The sequence below is a fragment of the Schistocerca piceifrons genome, chromosome 3, assembly GCF_021461385.2.
Source record: "Schistocerca piceifrons isolate TAMUIC-IGC-003096 chromosome 3, iqSchPice1.1, whole genome shotgun sequence".
In the NCBI taxonomy this organism is placed as follows: Eukaryota; Metazoa; Arthropoda; class Insecta; order Orthoptera; family Acrididae; genus Schistocerca; species Schistocerca piceifrons.
In genome coordinates this window covers 882,953,623-882,976,280 of record NC_060140.1, presented here as the reverse complement: position 1 = coordinate 882,976,280, position 22,658 = coordinate 882,953,623, and the positions used below count along the sequence as shown (strand labels likewise).

At 44.4% G+C, this 22,658-nt stretch overlaps 1 protein-coding gene across 1 annotated transcript in view; it reads right to left on the bottom strand.

Annotated features, from left to right (window-relative positions):
• The window catches only part of LOC124789151 (cytochrome P450 4g15-like), a 163,156-nt gene that overhangs the window by 20,996 nt on the left and 119,502 nt on the right, over positions 1-22,658 (bottom strand). The window contains exon 2 of the mRNA XM_047256445.1: positions 17,210-17,410. Coding sequence (XP_047112401.1) covers positions 17,210-17,410 — 201 coding nt within the window. The remainder of the gene's footprint in view (positions 1-17,209; positions 17,411-22,658) is intronic.

Here is a 22,658-nt window from a genome sequence, read left to right as displayed (position 1 = left end):
TTCCACTGAGGGGGGAAAAGGCCAGATGTGAGACAACAGTTTAAAATCTTGGTGAACAAGATGAGTGGTGTGCGGGGAAGGTGGCAGTGATGTTCATTTAAAATTCAGTCCAATCCAGGGGCCGACCTGCCACGTTTCCGTCGAAGGATGCGCTGAATTTCTGCCATGGACGTAAGAAGGGGAGCAGACTGGGGTGGGCGGTTGCAGAAAGCAGCAACAGCTGTCAGGACTTCATGCAGTTCGTTCAGAGAAAGGTCCTGGACCAGAGGGCGGTTTTGGGCCTCGAACGCATCTGCCAGCGTTTCCACAATTTGCAGGGTATCATATGACAAGCCCGCTGCTGTGCGAATAGGATGGGCAATCGCTGGCTTAGAACGCCGCAGGGTGCGAATGACAGCCCAGTCAGATTTTTGGTGGAGTAGGAAAGTGGACATCCTGTCCTCCCACTGTTCAGACCTCCATTCGGCGAGCCGGTGGCTGAATTCGCGTTGGAGGCGTCTCATTTGGCGTTTGTCCTGGGGGTCACGAAACTGCTTCCACCTCCGGCGGTAGCGGTTCTTTTGCACCTTCAGCTCTCGTAACAGAGGGGGCAAGTCGTCCAGGGGTGTTAAATTTCGAGGTGCAGTGGAGGTGGAGAGTTTCACTGCTTTCTGTATTTTGGCGGTAAGGTAATCCACAGCACGGACTCTATTGGCCAGTGTTGTCAAATCGAGGTCGTGTCGAATGGTGTTATTAAGTACCCTGGTAAACTTGTCCCAGTTGGTGAAGGTCGCAGTGGAACGAGCATCAAATGAAAGGGCAGCATTGGTGAGGTGCAAGAGTACTGGCTCATGGTCAGAGGCCAGTTCGTGGAGAACTTCCAGTGAAAACTGAGCGGTGATGTTTTTGAGGATGGCCACGTCCAGAACGTCTGGCTGGCAGTTAGTACGGACTGGGATATGGGTAGGTTCGTGGGGGCCATAGACTGATAGTGCTAAAGTATCCTCCAGATCAAGGAGGAGCCGGCCTTTGGGGTTAGACATGCGAGAATGCCAAGCTGGGTGCTTGGCATTGAGATCTGCCCCAATGATGAGCCTGTCAAAGGACGACAATGTGCGGAGGTCTGCTTCCAGCAGTGGCTTGTTTGGGCTCAAATACGCTGCTGCAAAGGTAATGGCACCAAGGCGTGTGGAGATGGTAACTGCTGTGGCCTCTATGTGTTCCATTGGCTGGAGAGTCTCTTGGGTATGGACAAGAGCTTTGTTGAGGAATACAGCTGTGCCTCCACCACGGCGGTCGAGGCGGTCAGAGCGGTAACACACCATGTTTTGAAGGCAGAAATCGTCTGCCGGTTTGAGGTATGTTTCTGTGACCAGTAAAACATCCACACGATAGTCATGGAGGAAGGTGTTCAGTTCTGTCTTCATACATTTTATGCTATTGGCATTAAAAATGCAAGTGACCAGATCCCGAGGGGGCTGGTGGTGGTGTGGAGGTCCATTCGCCATTACAACAATATTTGGCTAAGCCCCTCCACTAGGGCGATGACCTTGGAGAGCCCGTCCTCCGACTGACGGATTTTTTGTGCAGTGTCACGAATAACAGCCCGGATGTGGGGTTTCGTGAAAAAGGAGATGACCTGGAGGATTTCACGCATGTCCGCCCGAAAGGACGCATCAGCCTCCACCACTGGGGCAGGGTCCCGGGTGGTCTGCTTGCCCCTACGGCGCGCAGGAGCAGGTGTAGTAGTAGGCAGAGTGGGGGTAGGGGCAGAGGGCTAAGACAGGGCCACAGATGGACTGGAGGGAGCTGCAGCTGGCTCCTGTAGTTGGTGAGCAGTGGGAGCCGTCACGGAAGACAGACAATGAGGAGGAGACCGGGCTGCAGCAGCAAAGGATGTCGTGGGAGTCTGGGCAGGAAGGGGCACAGGAGCCACCGAACCATCTGGTGCCTAAGTGGCTGGTACCAGAGTGGCTGCTGAGGACAGTGCACCAGGCTGACCCCGCAAAACAGGATAGTCGGTCATGTCCCGTAGCGGTGGGGGAGGTCGATTTGTTCTTGGTTTCTTTTTGGGTGGACAAGAAGACTTCAGTGCCTTCTGGTAAACAGGGCACCCCCTCCAGGATGCCATGTGGTGGGGATCGTACGTCGTTCCCAACCATCTGGCACAGGTAGGTTTCTCCAAAGCAGGGAGTGTGCAGTTCTCCACTAAATGTGGGCCAGCACACTTAACACACCGCAACGGCAGGGAGCAGTAATTCCCAGTATGTCGTAAACGTTGGCATTTGCGACAGATGGCTGGCCCGTTGCGGCCCTCGTACGATTCAGTCCGGACTTTCGTGTACAGAAGATACCGGATTTGGTAAATCCGCTCTATGTCCTCCCTCCGGGAAAGGGAGACGACGTGGGTAGGGCAGGGGATCAATGCCCTGGTCTCAGGATTCCTCTTGCTATACTGGTGGACCAAAGGATCTTCGAAATCGAGTCGAAGCAGTTCCTCCTTGACCTCCTCTGCCGTAACCTCTGGTGGCAAGTCCTTGATGACGATTTTGGTGCGGCGATTACCCGACGTCTGGTGGGTAAAGTAAGGCATCGCCTTTGATTTTACGAAATCGAGAATGGTAAGATAGTCGTCCCTACTGTCAAGCAGGTATTTCACATGATCTTTTTGGTAAACAGCTCTGAATTGGCCGACTATGAGCCGCTGGAGCTCAGTGTTCAGTTTCGTGTAATTAGTGACATTATATACCACAATGGGGGGTATCCTCTCTTTCTTCAGAGGGCTTGACGGGATCTCTTGAGAAGGAGGGTCGGGAGCATGAGTCATTTCCTCATCCACACGACCATCCGGTGCGGCGTCCCCCGGCAGGGGGGTATCGGAACACGATCCGCTGCCACCACAGTCCGCGTGGGCGGAGGGGCGTCTGGAGCGACGGCCAGAGGACTTTCCGACTGGGTCAGGGTGTCCAGAAGACTCGCTACGGTGGCGGGACGGCGTAGAAAGAGGTGCAGGTACAGCCGGGTGGTGGTCAGACAGAGCCGATGTGTTCGCCGCCTCACTACGAGAAAGATCAATTACTAGGCGGTCAGATGAATCGTCGGACGACGACGACGACGCGGATGAACGGACCCTGACACGCGACGGTGGACAGTCTTCATGATGATCGGTTTCAGTGCCGGCGGTGTCCACCGGCGATTTGTGGCGGTTGGCGCGATTCAAGCGATCCTTCGCCCGTTGCGAGGTGGGCAGAGCATTATGCGCGACGGGAGGCCGGGACGAGCGGCGTTTCCGACGCGGTCCTCCTCGAAGGGCGGCGGTGCAAGAGTCGGAGGGTCGCGAAGGCTGCTCCGCGAGTTTCTCCATAGTGGACGCGGGTCCGCCTGACATGGCCAGGGGCCCGGCACGAGAGGACTGCGCACACCAAAAAGTTCCCAGCTATCCTGGGGTAATAACTACTGAGACACCAACGCCGAAATAGTAGATATACAAACGCTGTTAGGCGATGCAAAAACTATAACGATACGACACGGTAACGCACTCGTATAAATAACAACACTTTCAGCGATCCAACCTGAAGCAAGCGTTTCCTAGCTGCGGGAATTTCCTCCAGCGTGCTGCGTAAAATGCCTGCGAGAGCCCGCTGCTCACTCGCACAGTGCAAACATACGAGATCGTTTTCCTAGGGCGCGCGCTAGAGATGGTCAAAGTCGTCCATGCTAGGGAACTAGTTCACTGGTGATCACTCTTTTTTGGGACCGTTCATTTTTACTCGTTCACCGTTCATTGTGCTTGGTATAGGTTCTTATGAAAAATGCTTGGTATAGGTTCTTATGAAAAATTGAAAATTAGTAGCATAGGCCACTGGAGATGGAAGGCGCCAAGAGGGGACACTTGCCTCCCCCCTGGAGTACAGAGTCTTTATGCATAACAGAATTCTCACACACTTGTAATTTTCGTGATTCTGCAAAACCTCTCGTTTAGCCAACTGTAGCGTTATGTGGCTGATCGCAGTGAAATAATATAAGGTGGCGCACGAAAAACCGGCCCCGAGTACGGACTGCTCGCCAATTACGCACGATTTGTTGACAGCTACGAGCAGAACAGATAAACATGCAATAATTAGACAGCGAAGAAATAAGAGATAAGCTAGTGCAAACAACTTCGAAACAATAGATGACGATCGGTAAGCGACAATGAGCAGTCTAGAACTCGGGGCCGATTTTTCGTCCGCCACCCTGTACCACTAAAATGATATTGTAGGAGTTACCGTATTCTCTTTACAAAATGTGACACCACATACTCGATTACGAAGCGCTGACTTCATTCGGTTGTAAGTCGGTCTGCCTTCCATAACAATGAACATGCTCTTTTACCTTGGATCAAAAAAAGACCGAAAATGGCCACTCGTGGCCGTGCCGACGTCCTTTGCATGTGTAATAACAAAAAATCTTGCCTTTTTACAAGTATTTCTTCTACTGTTTATGGAAATAGTGTAGTAAGCTGATACGCCGTTTTCTTACCTGAAAAGATGTATGTATTACATACCACGTAATTTTTATGCAATTTACGTAATTATAAAATACATTTTAATTATCGGTCATGGACGCTGAATAGAATACGAAAAGAACCAGAAGTTCAGAGTTCAGAAAAAGGTTTGAAACAGATCTAGAATGGGCGTGCGAAGCGAACGAAACGAACAACAACTCGATACTGAACTATGAGCAGTCGGCAGTGAAACTGCGACGAGTGGCCACGCGAAGAAGGGAGAATCCGGCCGAGCGAGACGGAGACCGAGGGGAACGGGACCGAGACTGGAACGAGAGACGTGCCGTTGCGGGAACGAGACCGACCGTTTCCCATTCTCGTAGGAAGCTGCGACAGAAGTGAACTATGAAAGACCGTTCCTTAGAATTCGTTCCTCGCTCGTTCCGTTCATCTTAGTGAGCCGTTCCTTTGGACCCGTTAGTTCGCGAACGGCCCATCTCGAGTGCGGACAACGCAGTGTCGCAGCGGGCTCCGCCTGCGAGAAACGTTTGAGTTATTCGGAAGGAGTCTGTCCCGCACGTCACAGCGATTTGCTTGGCCGGAGGAGCGGGGGAAGTCGAACTGAGCACCAGCGAGACGACAGCTGCACTGCTTTATCGCGCGCACAGGCAACAACAGACAATTTTTAACAGCGTTGCTATAGAAACAATCGCCAGAAATGTCGGCTTACCGCTTTTATGCTTCAGAGGATGAGCAACTTACCGAACAAGTTTCCGAAAAGCAAATTTTGTGGAATGCGGCCGATGCCGAGTGGAAAAATCAAATGAAAAAAAGACTTAATTTGGTCGTAAATCGGAAGAAAAACGAATAAAACTACTCGCGAGTGGAACAGGGTTGGAGGGATCAGGTAGTGATAGCGAAAGTACCCTCCGATACACACCATTAGGTGGCTTTTGGAGTATGATGTAGATGTAGATGTCTTTTATTATGTCCAATGGAATACATTTTGCCACTCGGTTACAGGAATTACTTCTCAGTTTGTCTTCAATTAACGAAACGAAATAATGAAACTGGTAGAGTGTAACTCTGAAAAATGCCATAAACTTCTCCGAATCGTCGAGCAAATGTTTTGTAACTAAAATTTTATGTGCTCTTCCTTCTTCACGATGCAAGAACATTCGTCTCACTGTATTGGGCTTCCTGAGTACTCTTTGCAATCATATACAGGCCTTCTCCTCTTCCCTAACTTCCATATACTTTCGGAGTGCCAAAATTAACAGTTTTTTAGCTCGATCAGTGCACTGCATGTTAGGCCTTCACTGTCTTCGCTGCTACTATAGCGCTGCACTGCCTCGGGCCTAGCAGATGGCTCCTCTCGCTTTCACCCCCCCCCCCCCCACCCCACCCCACAAAAAATGTAACTGGAAAAAGTTTGTCGCTTACTACAGTTTGGACGTTGGTTTGGTAAAAGTTTCGCGTCAGACGTTACATTTTAATTTATTACGTCACTATTACCGACTCTATTGGCGAGAACTTTTGCAGACGTTGTCGACATATACTGCCGAAGGCAATTATAAAGTTATGTTGTTGTACGACAACTTTGGAGATATGGCGTGATAAATATCGAGAAGCGCGAAAAATCAACTTTTCTTAAAATCTCAAGTGTTTATCTATTTCAATGTCCGCCCCAGATGGCTGAGTGGTCAGCGTGACAGACTGTCAATCCTAAGGGCCCGGGTTCGATTCCCGGCTGGGTCGGAGATTTTCTCCGCTCGGGGGCTGGGTGTTGTGTTGTCCTAATCATCATTTCATCCCCATCGACGCGCAGGTCGCCGAAGTGGCGTCAACTCAAAAGACCTGCACCAGGCGAATGGTCTACCCGACGGGAGGCCCTAGCCACACGACATTTCATTTCATCTATTTCAATAGCACAAAATTTTCATTGAGTTAAAAAAAGGTATCAGGAGGTAGTTCTCGTATCACTCTATCAGGTGCAATTTTTTAGGTTATGACGCGCACCGCGCCGCGCCGCGCCTAAGTAAACGTTTCACGCAGCACCCTACGACCCGCATCGCACGGCGTATTCCACAGCACGCTGCGACAAATTCCCGCAGCTAGGAAAAGGTAACTTAATTTCATGAGCACGAAGTGCCGCAACACGATGTGGCGTGGACTCGACTAATGTCTGAAGTAGTGCTGTAGGGAACAGACACCATGAATCCTTCAGGGTTCTCCATAAATCCGCAAGAGTTCGAGGGGTAGAGATCTCTTCTGAACAGCAAGTTGCAAGGCACCCCAGATATGCTCAATAATGTTCAAGGCTGGGGAATTTGGTGGCCAGCGGAAGTGTTTAAACTCAGAAGAAAGTTCCTGGAGCCACTCTGTAGGAATTCTGGACGTGTGGGGTGTCGCATTGTCCTGCTGGAATTGTCTGAGTCCGTCGGAATGCACAATGGACATGAATGGATGCAGATGATCAGACAGGATGCTTACGTACGTGTCACCTGTCAGAGTCGTATCTAGGCGAATCAGGGGTTCCATATCACTCCAACTGTAGACGCCCTACACCATTACAGAGCCTCCAACAGCTCTAACAGCCCGCTGCCGACATGCAGGTTTCATTGATTCATGATGTTGTCTCCATTCCCGTACACGTCCATTTGCTCGATACAACTTCCCTTATATAGGCCTTACCGACTGCAGCGCCGTATTCTGGCTGTTTACTTATCTCTGTATTTGAATACGCGTGCCTATACCAGTATCTTCGGCGCTTCAGTGTATATGCCAATGACATCTTCAAATAATGAATATGTTTTACACAGAGGCTATTTGAACTTCATAATACAGCGAGTTCAGACAGGTGGGGCGTACTTCACTACGCACTATGGATGTAAACTGCGTTCGAAATTCGAAACGAAGTTAGAAGATGGCAGAACATAAGTTGATAAAACCGCCTTTTACTAGGGACGTGATTGTTTTTCAATTCGTTGTACTGTTGCGTAGCATTAAACTGTTAGCTTCAGTTAATGAAAGCTGTGGATTACAATGTGTGGTGTTTAGACGTGTAATTTGTTCTTAAATTATGGCGCTTTCAACTGACGAACGTATTTTTCTTGGCGAACGTGTTTTTCATCAAGGCGATAGATACACAGATTTAGTGCAGGAGGCATTTGCCTGTTGAGAAATTTCGAGAGGCAGGCTCAGTGTTGGATGCCGAACGAACCACGTAAACTAAACGAACAGAAGCTGCTGGATATTTCTGAGTCTGCGCAGCAGAGCCCAGCAAAATAAAATCAAATGTCTCTGAGCACTATGGGACTTAACATCTCAGGTCGTCAGTCCCCTAGAACTTAGAACTATTTAAACCTAACTAATCTAAGGACATCACACACATCTATGCCCGAGGCAGGATTCGAACCTGCGACCCTAGCGGTCGCGCGGTTCCAGACTGAAGCGCCTGGAACCGCTCGGTCACCAGCGGCCGGCCCAGTAAAATAATGGCGTTCGCTGGCTCAAGAAAACCGTGCAGAAAGAAGTTAGAGAAACACTGAAATTGTTCTCGTATAAAGTGACGTTAGTGAAAGAACTGACAGATGGAGATCATGAAAAGCGAATCCGTTACTGCGAATTGTTTACATCTTTCAATGGGAGGAATACCGCTGATATCCTTGATTTCACCTTATACACAGGCGAGGTCTGGTTCCACCTCTCTGATAATGCTAACACACTATTATGATAAGCGGAGAGTCATCGTGCGGTGCTTGAAACGCCACTGCGTGATCAGGAAATTGGATTGTGTGCAGCAACTAGCAGTATCCCAATGCGCGCCGCGCGGGGGGTAGCCGCTGAGGAGTCTTGTCACGGTCCGTGCGGCATCCCCTATCGGAGGTTCGAGTCCTCCCTCGGGCATGCGTGTGTGTGTCGTCCTTAGTGCAAGGTAGTTTAAGTTTGGCCCCATAAGACCTTACCACAAATTTCGAAATTTCCTATCCCAAGGCGTATTATTGGATCTCTATTTTTAGAATAAACTGTAAACACTGAACGTTATTGTTTAATGAATCACGATTCCATTGGCTAGCTAAAGGAGGACGAAATCCGCTACTCGCAGATTCTACAAGACGGTGCTACTGCGCACACAGGTAACAACACTATGCGTGCTGTGGAAGAGTTTTTTGGTGGACGCTTCTTCTCAATAAACCAGTGGAACTCCCGCTCGCCGGACCTTGCTCCAACAGGCCTTTTTCTTAGGGGAACAGCAAAATCTGTAGCGTACCGCAATCGCCCACCCACGTTTTGTGACACAAAAACTGAAATAACTTGAATCGTCCCCTTTGAAAAATTATGAATGACTGTGCTGGAAAAACTCTTACGTTATTTGATACCCGAACAGCTGAGCAAAACTGAACGTACTCAGACATTTCTCTCTTTACTTATTCTGTATATCACTAAAGTGACACAGAATATTTTTAGCGCAACGCAATCTGACTTTCAATAATCCCGACAAAAGAATTGCCCTGACTAACAATAACCTATATCTTTCATGAATCACTTACCGTACAAAAATCTTCGTTACTCGAACTACTTCAATACAGCGAGCGCCAATACTGCCAGCTAAATAAAAGATTCTAACTACTGAAGGCACTAACTACTGATAGGAATAGTTAGCAAATGAAAGATTTTGATAGAGAACAAACAATGTATTTACCTTAATAGTCATAATATATATAGCAGCTCATGACAGTCTTACAAATTTCAAAACTCCGCCATCTCTCTCCCCACATCCATCACTGCTGGCGGCTCACCTCCAACTGCGCAACGCTACGCGCTGTTAACATCCAGCTGCCCAATACTACAATGGCAGACAACAAGCAAACTAGCCACAGACTGCACACAGCACAGCCAGTGATTTTCATACAGAGCACTACGTGGCGTTACCAATAAGAAAACCTAAACAGCCTACTTACAATCTGTGTATCTGAGGGGCATATCATAATCAAGTATGCTTTTCCCACCAAATTAAACGGGTTCAGACTTGTATAACCGCCCGTGAGTGTCACTTCCAACATATGTTGTAATTGCACACCAAATTTCAAACCGCCCTACATAACTAACAATTTTCATTTGATCACCTATAAAGGAATTTAAAGGTGGTTACTTTAGTGAGAAAATTACGTCAGCTTCTAGGCGACTATATTTTCAATGGGTACCTATTTTTTTTGTCTTACTGACGAGTCATGTATTATATCTAACTGAAACAGATATTAATAATAAAATTATAAAAAAATTTCAGAACGGTTAAGAGATCTTTGAAAAATAAAGTCAAGGAAGATACACGAAAACATTGGTGCAAAGTCGTGGCAATATCGGTGGACATCAATGAACTAGAAACTAGCTCATTACACTAAACGTAGGAGCAAAATATAAGATGATAAGTCTGCCCACCAACAGAGGCGAGGCACTGGTTAGCACGCTGGACTTGCATTCTGGAGAGTGTCTGTTCAAATACTCGTCCGGCCATCCAAATTTAAATTTTCTGTGATTTTATAAATCGCTTAAGGTACGAGGTGTGAACAAAAATACAGTGAATGAATTTTTCTAGCAGTAACTGCAGACGCTACAACCATTTAGAACGCGTTCTGATTTGTCATCGTCCAGAGACACTAGAGTGAGGTTGTGTTTACCGCGTCTGTCGCACATCGTGGATTTCGAACAACGCGTGTACATTAAGATCTGTTACAAGCTGAAAAAATGGGTCAGTAGAAGACGAGCATTTTAAACGATAATTTGCAAATGGGACGAATGAGTGCAAAATTTGTTCCCAGACTTTTGAGTGGAGAACAGAAGGAATATCGTGTGTCAGTTTGCACGGAGTTGAAGGATTGCATTCATTCAGTGCCGGCCGCTGTGGCCGAGCGGTTCTAGGTGCTTCAGTCCGTAACTGCGCTACTGCTGCGGTTGCAGGTTCGAATCCTGCCTCGGGCACGGATGTGTGTGACGTCCTTAGGTTAGTTAGGTTTAAGTAGTTCTAACTTCTACGGGACTGATGACCTCAGATTTTAAGTCCCATAGTGCTCCGAGCCATTTGAACCACTTTCGTTCATTCAGATCCGGACTTCATGTCCGAAATTCTTACTGGAGGTGAATCTGCCGTCTGTGGGCATGACCCTGAGACGGAAATTCAGAGTTCTCAATGGATAACTAGTGCATCTCCTCGCCCTAAACAGTCACCTCAGTCAAAATCTAATATCGAAGTCATGCTCATTGTTTCTCCGATATCGAGGACATAGTGCGATGGAGTTCGTTCATAGGGGAATAACTGTAAACATCGAATTTTACAAGGGCGTACTGCAAAACGGTGGACGATGAAAGAGACCAGAAAATTGCGCCAATGGCTTCCTTCATCACGATATCAGGCCGTGGCGCACCTCATTTTTGTTTTACTAGTTTTTGGCAGGAAAAAGTTTTCCTATCTGTCCACGTCCGCCTTACTCACCAGGTTTAGCACCGTGCGACTATCTGGATCATCCAAAAATTAAAACCATGCTAAAAGGAAAGCGTTTTGACATCATGCCTGACATTGAGAGGGCAATGAAAGAGCAGCTGTGAACGCCCTTCCACAAGAAGCCTTTCAGAAATGCTTCCATTCGTGTATTCAACTTTGAGAAAAGTGAATTGCTAGCTACAGACAGTTGCTCGAAGGAGACTACATCAAATTCCACGCAAGCTTATTACTTTATTTGTAATACAATTATCCACCGTATTTTTTGATAACACATCACATGTTTTAATTTCACAGCAACTTTCCGAACACATTGCGTAACTAAGAATTTTAATTTGATTGGCTCCAAAGTAAATTTTAATGTGATGGCTTTAGTGGGAAAACTGCCTGTCATTCGCGGATGACAAATTTTTCAACAAATACCTAATCTTTTTAATTTTCTGGTGTGCCATGTGTAGTATCTAGTGAAAATATATTAATAATAAAATTTAAAAAATATTTAATTGTCAGAACAACTAAGAGAACATTGAAAAATAAAGTCAAGAAATATATATACAGTTAAGACTCACCGGCCATTTAACCATCTTCTTCTGTGCGGATGCACAAACAGTGCCAGAAGTCTTACGGGAATCGGCGGTAAAGCCGCGAGTAATGAGTATGATGGGCAGGGGCACTATGAATATAGTGCGGGACAATAAGTTGCGAATGTGGGTCTCACGGGAGGCGTGCCAGAAATAAGTCCCTGCAGTCGCACTATCGTCTGTGTCCTCGGTGTTTCAGATGGATAGGGTGTCTGTCATGTAAGCCGGAGATCCCAGGTTCGAGTCTCGGTCGGGGCACACATTTTCAACTGTCCCCGTTGACTTACATCAACGCCTGTATGCAGCTAAGGGTATTCATTTCATTGTAAACTCAAGAAATGTACACGAAAACATGGGTTCAAAGTCGTGGCAATATCAGTGGATCTCGATGAACGAGAAACGATCTAAAGATAGGAGCAGACTTTAAGGTCATCAGCGTGTACACCGACAGAGGTGGCACTGTGATTAGTTACCACACCGGAGAGTGATTGTTCAAATCAACGTCCGGCCATCCGGATTTAGGTTTTTCGGGGTTTCCTTAAATAGCTTAAAACGCTAAAGTAAACTCCATCCGAACAGGCCTTGGAAGGCCCGACGGTATCGACCGGCCGCCGTGTCAGCCTCAGATCACAGGCTACACTGGATGCGGACTTGGAGGGGCATGTGGTCAGCACACCGCTCTCCCGGCCGTATGTCAGTTTACGAGATCGGAGCCGCAACTTCTCAATCAAGCGGCTTCTTGCGGGCTTAAAAAAAAAAAATGAAATAAATGGCCCCCAACTACTCACCCTCCAACCCAGAGTTGCAATATTATAAGTTTTGGCTGGTTTCGTTGTCTAGGTGCTGGGATACGATGTTGCCGCATTGCGAGCCAAATACTGTTGAGTCTACAATATACAATATAAATAGGCACATGAATCGAATGGTCGAAGGTTCCAATCACTCGGCAATTGCGAATTAATCTAGAAATTTATAAATGAAAGATTGCAATTAAATAAAATCTGCAGATACTGTCTTAACGACTTTAAATGATAAGTACGATATTAGAAGTACTTTTGAGAATGCGGTATATTTCTGCAAAACACTTATTGGTGTCGATAGTCCAGCAATTAAATAAAATATAACTTGAATAACAGGGAAACAGTAGATTCGTACTGCACGTAATTAGTTATGAACAACTACATAGCTCGCGAGATATTCACTTCTAAACGCACACTACGTCTTCACTGCAGAAGCCACGGAAATCACGCAAGAGCGCAGGTCGGCATTCCGAAATACTTCTATTTTTCGCTATCACGCGCAAACTACTCTACTCCAACCAAGTCTTTCCAGCCACTGTGCGTCCGCCGCGACGTCCAGCACTTTCCGTGTCCTGCCCCGTATTCTCCAGAACAACCTCGTGTGTCCTCTCCGGAAACGATGCTCCCACCCAGTCTCCCCATTCACGAGCGCTGTGATTGGTTAGAATGCTCTCACCAACGAACCCCCACACATATTTAAGCACGTACGAAATACTGTAGTTACATTTAAATAACTGAATTTAAATAAATATTCCTACGCCTGGACCATAAACACGCTCTAAAACACATTATTAAATACATAAGCAACTAAATACGCATATATCAAAAGAAAGGAAGAAAATGTAGGCCAGGAGCCTAATGTCTCTGTGCTTTCTAAGACACAGTAAATAATTGACCAGTTTCTTCATGAATAGCGTATATCGTATATAAACAAAGATATGGATGAATCTATATATTTGTAAGCATGCTGCTACCGTTTTTTCGTGTAATTGTGGAGTACTTATGGCCTGACGCGATAGATAGTAATCGGCCATTTTGACCTACAATAACTCATTTACTATTTAAGTTACATGCCTGAAATTCATACCAATTTAGGTTTACACTAATAGCTTTCTAAAGACACGGCGATCGACAGAATCGGATGAAGCGTTTATATTTTGGAAATTCGTTGCTGGATGTTACTTGTATAATTTACTGTCAGATACTAAACTTTAAACTAATGAAGATATTGAAAATCTGATTACACATCAGAACCGTCGTGCAAATAATAGTAATATACATGTTTCTTTTTGAGGTATCATGATTCATCTGGCTACTGTTAATTCCTATACGAACTGTGAAATGTCTGCCATTAAGGCTTAACAAGTCCTCCATCTTTGGCACTCCCGGCGTGTCTCCTTCATCGAGACAAAGCACCGTCATCGTCACAGCGGAATTCCCAGCCACGCGGCCGATGGACCACGTGCTCCCGCCGATGTCCGACACCACGCGGCCGGCCTGCTGAGCTCCCGCTAGCCGAACGGCCCGAGCGGTGGCCGCCAACTGTAACTTTGAATATTTTCAGGGCGCCACAACTCGCCCGTTATTTCACATCCTCAGTTTGCCTCAGAAGGGCTGAGTGCACCCCTCTTGCCAATAGCGCTTGGCAGACCGGATGGTCACCCATCCAAGTGGTAGCCCAGCCCGACAGCGCTTAACTTCAGTGATCTGACGGAAACCGGTGTTACCACTGCGGCAAGGGCGTTCGCGAAACAAAATCAGGATGGCGGAAAGCGGGTTTGAGTCGTCGTCCTTCCGAATGCGAGTCCAGTGTGCTAATCACTGTGGCACCTCACACGGTTAAATCGCTTAAGGTTCTCGCAAATGCCGGGATGGTTCCTTTGGAAGGACACGGCTGACTGCCTTTTTCATTTTTCTCTAATCAGAGCTTGTGCTCCTCTCTGATGACTTCGTTGTCCGGCCTCTCATGCCGGGGGTTCGAGTCCTCCCTCGGGCATAGGTGTGTGTGTTGTTCGTAGCATAAGTTAATTTAAGTAGTGTGTAAGTCTAGGGATCGATGACCTCGGCAGTTTGGTCCCATAGGAATTCACACACATTTGAACTTCGTTGTCGACGGGATGTTAAACCTAATCTTCCTTCCTTCCTTTTTTTTTTTGAGCCTGCTAGGAAAGGAAGTGTTGGATGGCCAACTAAGAGACGTAAAAGTGTTTCTATACTGGAATAAAATTAATTGTTTAACTCGCCAGCCTTATTTCAGATCCAAAGTTCGCTAGCTGAGTGGGTAAAGGCCGGCCGATGTGGCCGAGCAGTTCTAGGCGCTTCAGTCTGGAACCGCGCGACCGCTACGGTCGCAGGTTCGAATCCTGCCTCGGGCACGGACGTGTGTGATGTCCTTAGGTTAGTTAGGTTTTCTAAGTTCTAGGGGACTGATGATCTCACATTTGAACCATTTGAATAGGTAAAGGCATTTGCATCCTCTATTGTAACTTTCACATTGTTGATACTTAATGACTCATTATTACAGTTATAGAAGTTGCCTTTGTCTTCCGTGTTGGTTTCAGCCTTGCTTGGATCACTGATCATACTAAATAATTTAGAGATCCGCTTCAGTTGTACTAAATATTTAGTCAAAACACGACCGGTTTCGGAATTTTAAAATCCCATCTTCAGGTGTATGAAATTACTGTATTCGGGAACACATAACATGCGATTGGGACAATCAGTGATGGAGCTCCAATCGTTGTATGTTGGCGGAACCTGAGTCGTAGTTGCTGTTTCTACCATGCGGCTGCTCGACGGTGGACAGTTTCCGCCAGCATGCAGTGATTCGAGCTCTTAAACTGACGGGCCCGACCACATGTTATGCGTTACCAAATAGAATAATTTCATACACCTGAAGACTGGATTTTAAAATTCCGAAACCGGCCATGGTTTGAATAAATATTTAGTACAACTGAACCTGATCTCTCTGAATTAATTATTATGTCTCTCAGTTGCGGATGTGGTACATACCAAATCTTGTACTGATCATACTGTTAATATAATGTAACTCCTTTTTCTAAATCTCAGTAACATTAATTTAAAATCTGATTACTCACGTTCTATGTCATACAACGTGTACTAAAATAGGCAGTAATTTCAGTTAAGTGTATCTCTTGACATGTTCTTGAATTACTACGGCCAATGTATCGTATTACTACCCCAATCCTTTCTTATTATAGTGCTGCCGTTCTTGAATTTCTGCCTTGAGCTCTGCTTTCATAGAAATTTCAGTTATCTGATTCATACTGGAAATATCAAAATCTTCCTTTATAGATACAGAGGCAATAGCTCCCTTTCTTGTCTTCTAACTGAAGAAACGTTCTTTACCATTAATTTTTCCCCACCAACACAATCAGGGCACACAATGGAGGACTTCAGTCTGGAACCGTGTGACCGCTACGGTCGCAGGTTCGAATCCTGCCTCGGGCATGGATGTGTGTGACGTCCTTAGGTTAGTTAGGTTTAAGTAGTTCTAAGTTCTAGGGAACTGATGACCACAGATGTTAAATCCCATAGTGCTCAGAGCCATTTGAACCATTTTTGAACCACAGTGGAGGAGGGTGACAGCTGTCCACTTTCGTACTACCCAGCTCAACACAGTGAATGAAACACTTTACCTTAAAAAGTGTATGCAGTTCTTTTAATCTGTCGCTAGAAAATATGGAAATTTGTGTGATGTATGGAAAGACATGCAAAGAAGATTTAGTTCTTAGAAAAGTGGGTAAAAGGAACTACAAGTTCACGTTTTCTCATAAAGAAAAATTGAAATATAAGTGCACATTTTCCTTACTGAGAAAGAATGCCTGCAAAGTATGCTACAGTAAGACTGATTCATTCTTATAAAGGCTACATTGTTTAATTTTCAGTTAAGAAGAACAGTTGTCGAAGACGTGACAAGAAATTTCTGCATCAGCGATGAATTTATTGAGCTCTGAAACTTCCTGGCAGATTAAAACTGTGTGACGGACCGAGACTCGAACTCGGGACCTTTGCCTTTCGCGAGCAAGTGCTCTACCAGCTGAGCTACCCAACCACGAATCCCACCCCGTGCACACAGCTTTAATTCCGTCAGTATCTCGTCTCCTACCTTCCAAACTTCACAGAAGTTCTCCTGCTAACATTGCAGAACTAGCACTCCTGGAAGAAAGGATATTGCGGAGACATGGCTTAGCCACAGCCTGGAGGATGTTTCTACAATGAAATTTTCACTCTACAGCGCAGTGTGCACTGATATGAAACTTCCTGGCAGATTAAAACTGTGTGTCGGACCGAGACTCGAACTCGGGACCTTTACCTTTCACGGGCAAGTGCTCTACCAGCTGAGCTAGCCAAGCACGACTCCCGCCCCGTCCTCACAGCTTTAATTCCGCCAGTACCTCGTCTCCTATCTTCCAAACTTCACAGAACCACTCCTGGAAGAAAGGATATTGAGCTGTTCTCGCATCCATTGCCTCGCCACTCAGAGACTATGATCTGCACGTGGGACTTTGACACACACTGAATTCTCGGACAGAGACACCGATTACAGTTGCGTCACTCTAGTTACTTGTATGCTAGCATATACCTCATCTATGGCATAAAGTCGGATGTATCCTCCTTGGAATTGCATGTTTTTATAAATGTTAGACAATTTCAAAATTACTTACATTTCATTTCTTCGTTAAAGGGAATGAGTTCTGCACGTCATAACATTTGAAGTGCAGCTAAGTTTAGAATAAGGAACATTTCGTAACGATGGTTGCTGCAGCTACTTAATTTAAGGTAGCTGATTCTTGGAAAAGAAGAGAACCACTAAAATCGGTTAGGGTATCTTCCAACATACCTTGACGATGGCGTCGAGCACTGGAAGCTGGGCAAAGTCTGCAGTGGTGACTGGCCTCAAGTAGTCGCCTCCGGTCCCGAAAACATCGTCTAGCTCGCGCTGTGCCTTATCTTGCCATTCTGGGTGCAGTCCGAGCAGAGTCATCAGGTAACCCATTGTGTCCGCAGTTGTCTCCGTACCGGTCGAAGAAAGTGTGAGCGCCTGCGGGGGAAAGAACAGAGCGCATTTGAACTGCCAGTCGCATATGAAAGTGCTACTTGACGTGCAATAGTGCTAAATCAGACGGATGTTCGTCGTTCTTATGTAATCGTTAATACCACCCAGAACGTGTTCGATGTCAGAATGGTATTGTTACTGTCAGATTCAATTTGTACAGAAACCAGATGGCAGTTATGAGTCGAGGGACATGAAAGGGAAGCAGTGGTTGGGAAGGGAGTGAGACAGGGTTGTAGCCTCTCCCCGATGTTATTCAATCTGTATATTGAGCAAGCAGTAAAGGAAACAAAAGAAAAATTTGGAGTAGGAATTAAAATCCATGGAGAAGAAATAAAAACTTTGAGGTTCGCCGATGGCATTGTAATTCTGTTAGAGACAGCAAAGGACCTGGAACAGCAGTTGAACGGAATGGACAGTGTCTTGAAAGGAGGATATAAGATGAACAAAAGCAAAAGCAAAACGAGGATAATGGAATGTAGTCGAATTAAATCGGGTGATGCTGAGGGAATTAGATAAGGAAATGAGACAGTTAAAGTAGTAAATGACTATTGCTATTTTGGGAGCAAAATAACTGATGATGGTCGAAGTAGAGAGGATATAAAATGTAGACTGGCAATGGCAAGGAAAGCGTTTCTGAAGAAGAGAAAGTGATCTAGAAGCTTGTCACAACACGATCTTGGCAATTTAATGTCACTTCCATAACGATTACCGTTCTGGACTGAGGCCTTTTCACGTGGAAATTATTTTAAAAATAAATTTCATCGGTATAGCTATCGTCGGCGTTAGGTAGGCAATGCAACCACTGAAATATCGTTTCTGTTTACTAATCTAGTTTTCGAACTTCATAATTTTACTGTATTCTATTATGCTCAATGCGATTTTTCGGTAAGATATTATTGTCGGTTTGAAGAACGCTATGACTGTAAAATGGATGACAATCATTACTTTCAATTTTAGAATTATTTATCACTGTAAAACCAGTGAGTGGCGATTTGTTAAATAAAAGAAGAAGAGAAAATTATTTTTCAGTCACATCGTTCTCCAAAACAACAATTACTTCATATTTAACATTTTTAAGAGCAATAATGGTCCTCATATTTAATAAAAGGGGAAAACTAATTATTTTGAACATTCTTTGTTTTACCATTTTCAAGATAAAACAGCGAATAACAATGACATTTGAACACCAAAGGATTATTACATTTGTCAGATGCCTAGTCGGTTCAGAACAAGTCTTGTGAACATGACCTGATGAACTTCTCGTAAATGTGGGGATTGGGGACAATTGGCTTACACTAGTAATTCTCCGGCACGCACCCACCTCTGTTTCTTCATAAAACCAGTGCCTACTATGGAAGAGCAGACAGCGACAACAAGCAATTTTCTATCAGTTTCTGAAGATTGTAACGAGAAAATCAATAGCCCTTGCCTTCATTTAACTGTTTTCAGTACTATCAGTTTGCCGCTTAATCACTATAGATCCATGCAGTGAAACCAAACGGGAAGCACCAGTGATTGGTTTTTCCTTAATTTCATCGATTAGAGTCGTACTGCCACTTACCGAATGCTTGTTGTCATAGACGAAAGTTTTTAGAAATTTGGTCGAGCAGTCTAGTTATCTTATAGGCTGGACTGTTTCTACAGTTCACTATTTGGACGAACTGGATGTTGATCCTTATGTATCTTCAGCTATAATCTTAATTCAGGTGCAGTTGGGTTCATAATAATACATATTCTCTTTTCGACGTCTTTTAGCAGACAATTCAAGCGTTTAATAATATTTTTTAGTTTCCCTTGGAAGTCTGATGTTAAGTCCTTTGGTCATTTTCGACAAAAAAGCTAATATCTTCGCAGTGTACTGCTCCACCTTTAATATTACGACTGTATTACGTTCCTCTGCTTTTTGGCAATGGCCTTCCTTTAATTAAGGTTCTTATTTATGGAACGGACGATTAATTGGTCAACTTTAGTCTTGTGAGTATTATTGTTTTGCTTTGTCCTGTTCAGTCTTTACTACTTTTAGCATCTTATGACTGACGTGACCGATTTCATTATTGCTTAATTTGTCAGCTTCAGTTGTCATTTTAGAGAGAGCAGTTATTTTCTTCATGGTGTTTGCCTTAAATGGCGGCTCAGTATTAAGCTTTAGTCCTTTATTTAACTTTAATACTTCCTCATTATCAAATATAATGTCAGTTTTGTTAATCGCCCATAGAGGAAAATTGACTGATGAGGAGCCCTGTTGTCGCTTCTTCCTATCTTTGTTGCTATTAACTGTTTATAAATTAAGGTCACAGCTGAAGATAAGTAAGGATCACCAACCAGTTCGTCCAATAGTGACCTGTAGCAACAAGCACAGAGAATAACTACACTGCTCAGCCAAATTCCTAAAAAAATTAAGTCTATGAAAATAAATATTCTTTACATCATAGGTAACTGTGATCGACCTGACGCTTACTGTTTAGTTTCACTGGACATTAATCTATGCTCCAGTGTTCCAGTTAATGAAATGATAGTGAAAAGCAAAAGAAATTTATTTAAGTACAGTAAAATTTCAAGAGAAGAGGCCATCGAATTCACTGAACTTTTACAGCTGTTCACAAGTTTTCACCATTTCAGTATCACTCGTAAGTTTTATGTTCAAGAGAATGGTTTAGCTAAGAGGTCTAGCGTTTCACGTACCATTGCTGACATTTTTATGGTGACATAGGAGACAAGGTTTCAAAGTTTTACCAAACCATTATGGATAAAATTGTTTGTTATAAACGATACACAGACCATACTTTGTTGTTTGTTGATGTTCCAATGAAGCCGTTGATACAATAGTAAAAATGTTTAACGTCGCGCATAGCAAAATTGTGTTTAGTTTACAGCACGAAAGTGACAGCAGTTTACTATTCCTCTATTTGAACATTAAAAAGCAGGAAATAAGCATACATTTACGGTTTATAGAAAACCGACGACAGCTGATGCTGTCACTCCTAATGATTCATGCCATCCTCAGCCTGGATTTCATAGTCTAGCGCACAGGGCAGTCAATATTCTAATCAGCAGGAAGGATCGAGAATTGGAAATAAGGAACATTAAGAAGATAGTGGTCATGAACGGTTACAAAGTAGACATTACTAATACATTGCTGCGTAAAGGTAATAAGTACAGAAAGAACTAACTTAACTAAGATAAAATGAAAATGGTCGCGCTTTCATACTATGGTATAGTCTCGCAAAAGATCGCGAACATTTTTAAATCGTACGACAATAAAAAAATATTCCAGACAAATAATCTACTGAGGTATAACCTAAAGTGCGATCTCAGTAAAAAGATAAATAAGTTCGAAAGATATGGAGTTTATAAAATTCAATGTGCCTCCTTTGGCGCAGACTATAATGGACAGACAGGAAGAAAATTTTCGATAAGGTACATGGAACATAAAGGTGCCTGAGTTTAGCCAATTATGACAAATCGACTCTTGCGAATCGTGTATACATAACAGGTCGTTTCCTGAAGCGAACAGAAGAAGATTCAGAAATCCTGCACATAGAAAAGAAAGGGAGAAAACACGACTTGCTGGAAGAATTGGGGATCGGCATTCATGAAAAGAAACATTACATTATTTTGAAAACACTGGTGAAAGATAGTGACATGAGATTTCGTAGCGGCTTTGTAGAAATATTTTAGGGCAGATGCATGATTACAAATATAGCTAAAGGCTAACGTTCTAGACTGTTTAGGACCCACCGTCCAATGTGTTTTATATTGTATTTTATGTTATCAAGGTCTTTATTATTACTGACTGGGTACTAGGTTGCAGAACTGGTTAAATCACAAATTCTTAGCGACCTCAAGAGGTGACTTCTCACTAAGAGATGGCTGCAGACTTGAAGACTCAAGACGTCACAATTAATACAAGACGATAGAAGGTCTCAGGCATAAAAAGTACGATATGCTTTGAGGGGTAATAAATCACTTTCAAGAAAGTGGTGTATTATTCCCTCTGTCTTTGCATCCGACGAAGGATACTCGTGGCCTTAAGCAAGCATTTTTGCTATTTTAGTAAGTGAGTGTTTGTTTTGAGCCACATATTACGCGAGAAATTTTTTTCTGTTGTTCATGTCTTGAGAACGAAAGTGGACGCAGCGTATCTGCACGGTAGGTGCGATGGGCACCTGGATTCCCGCGCATGGAGGCACCTGCTGCTCGGGGCAGTCACTCCATGAAAACGTCGTCCCACCTCGAACACTCGTTGCGGACCACAAAATCTCGTCGAACAAGACAATGGCAGTAACGTCTCATCTTAAGGGCAACTCAGAGAAGACGTAAAGAGTGAAAGCGCAAAGGCTAATATGTATTGTGAACTTAGTTAAAGTCATAAGCTGTAACATGGAATGTATATAATGGAGATGAAATACGTGAGCGACAAAGAAACAGCACTTGAACTTATTTTGTAGTGACTGGTGTTTGAGATTTTCCAACTGGCATGGATTTGGCATCTTTGACAACGAAGTCTGCTGCCTCAAGATATAGCTACACGGTCCACTCAAACGGTTAATAGGGATAAGTAATGGCGACAACAAAACTTGTGTACAGTCCATCTCCAGACGATTCCTGAACAACGGTAGGCACCATACATTCCAGTGTAAATAGTAGCCGTCTTTATTTCTACACAGACATTGATTGAGGAGGACTAAAATACAAAGTTCGTCAAGATTGTCTGAAGAATCATTATCGGGTGGGTGAACAACTGAAGAAGATCCTACATGACAGATACTGACCAATTTGATCAAATGAGTTGAAAAGTGTGCAGTCTTCCTAAGAATGTCAAAAAGACCTACTGTTACTGGGTTCAGAATATCAAAATATAGATTTACTGTATGGTTAAATGTTGATGGTGTCCTCTTGGGTAAAATATTCCAGAGATAATATAGTCCCCCATTCGGATCTTCGGGTGGGTACTACGCAGGGGGACTTCGTTACCAGGAGAAAAAAAACTGGCATTCTACGGAATGGAGTGTCGAATGTGATATCCCTTAATCGGGCATGCAGGTTAGAAAATTTAAAAAGGTAAATGGATAGGTTAAAGTTAGATACAAGTGGGAATTAGTGAAGTTCAGTGGCAGGATGAACAGGACATCTGGTCAAGTGAATACAGGGTTATAAATACAAAATCAAATAGGGGTAATGCAGGAGTAGACCAAATAATAAATTTAAAAAAATAGGAGCGTGGATAAGCTAC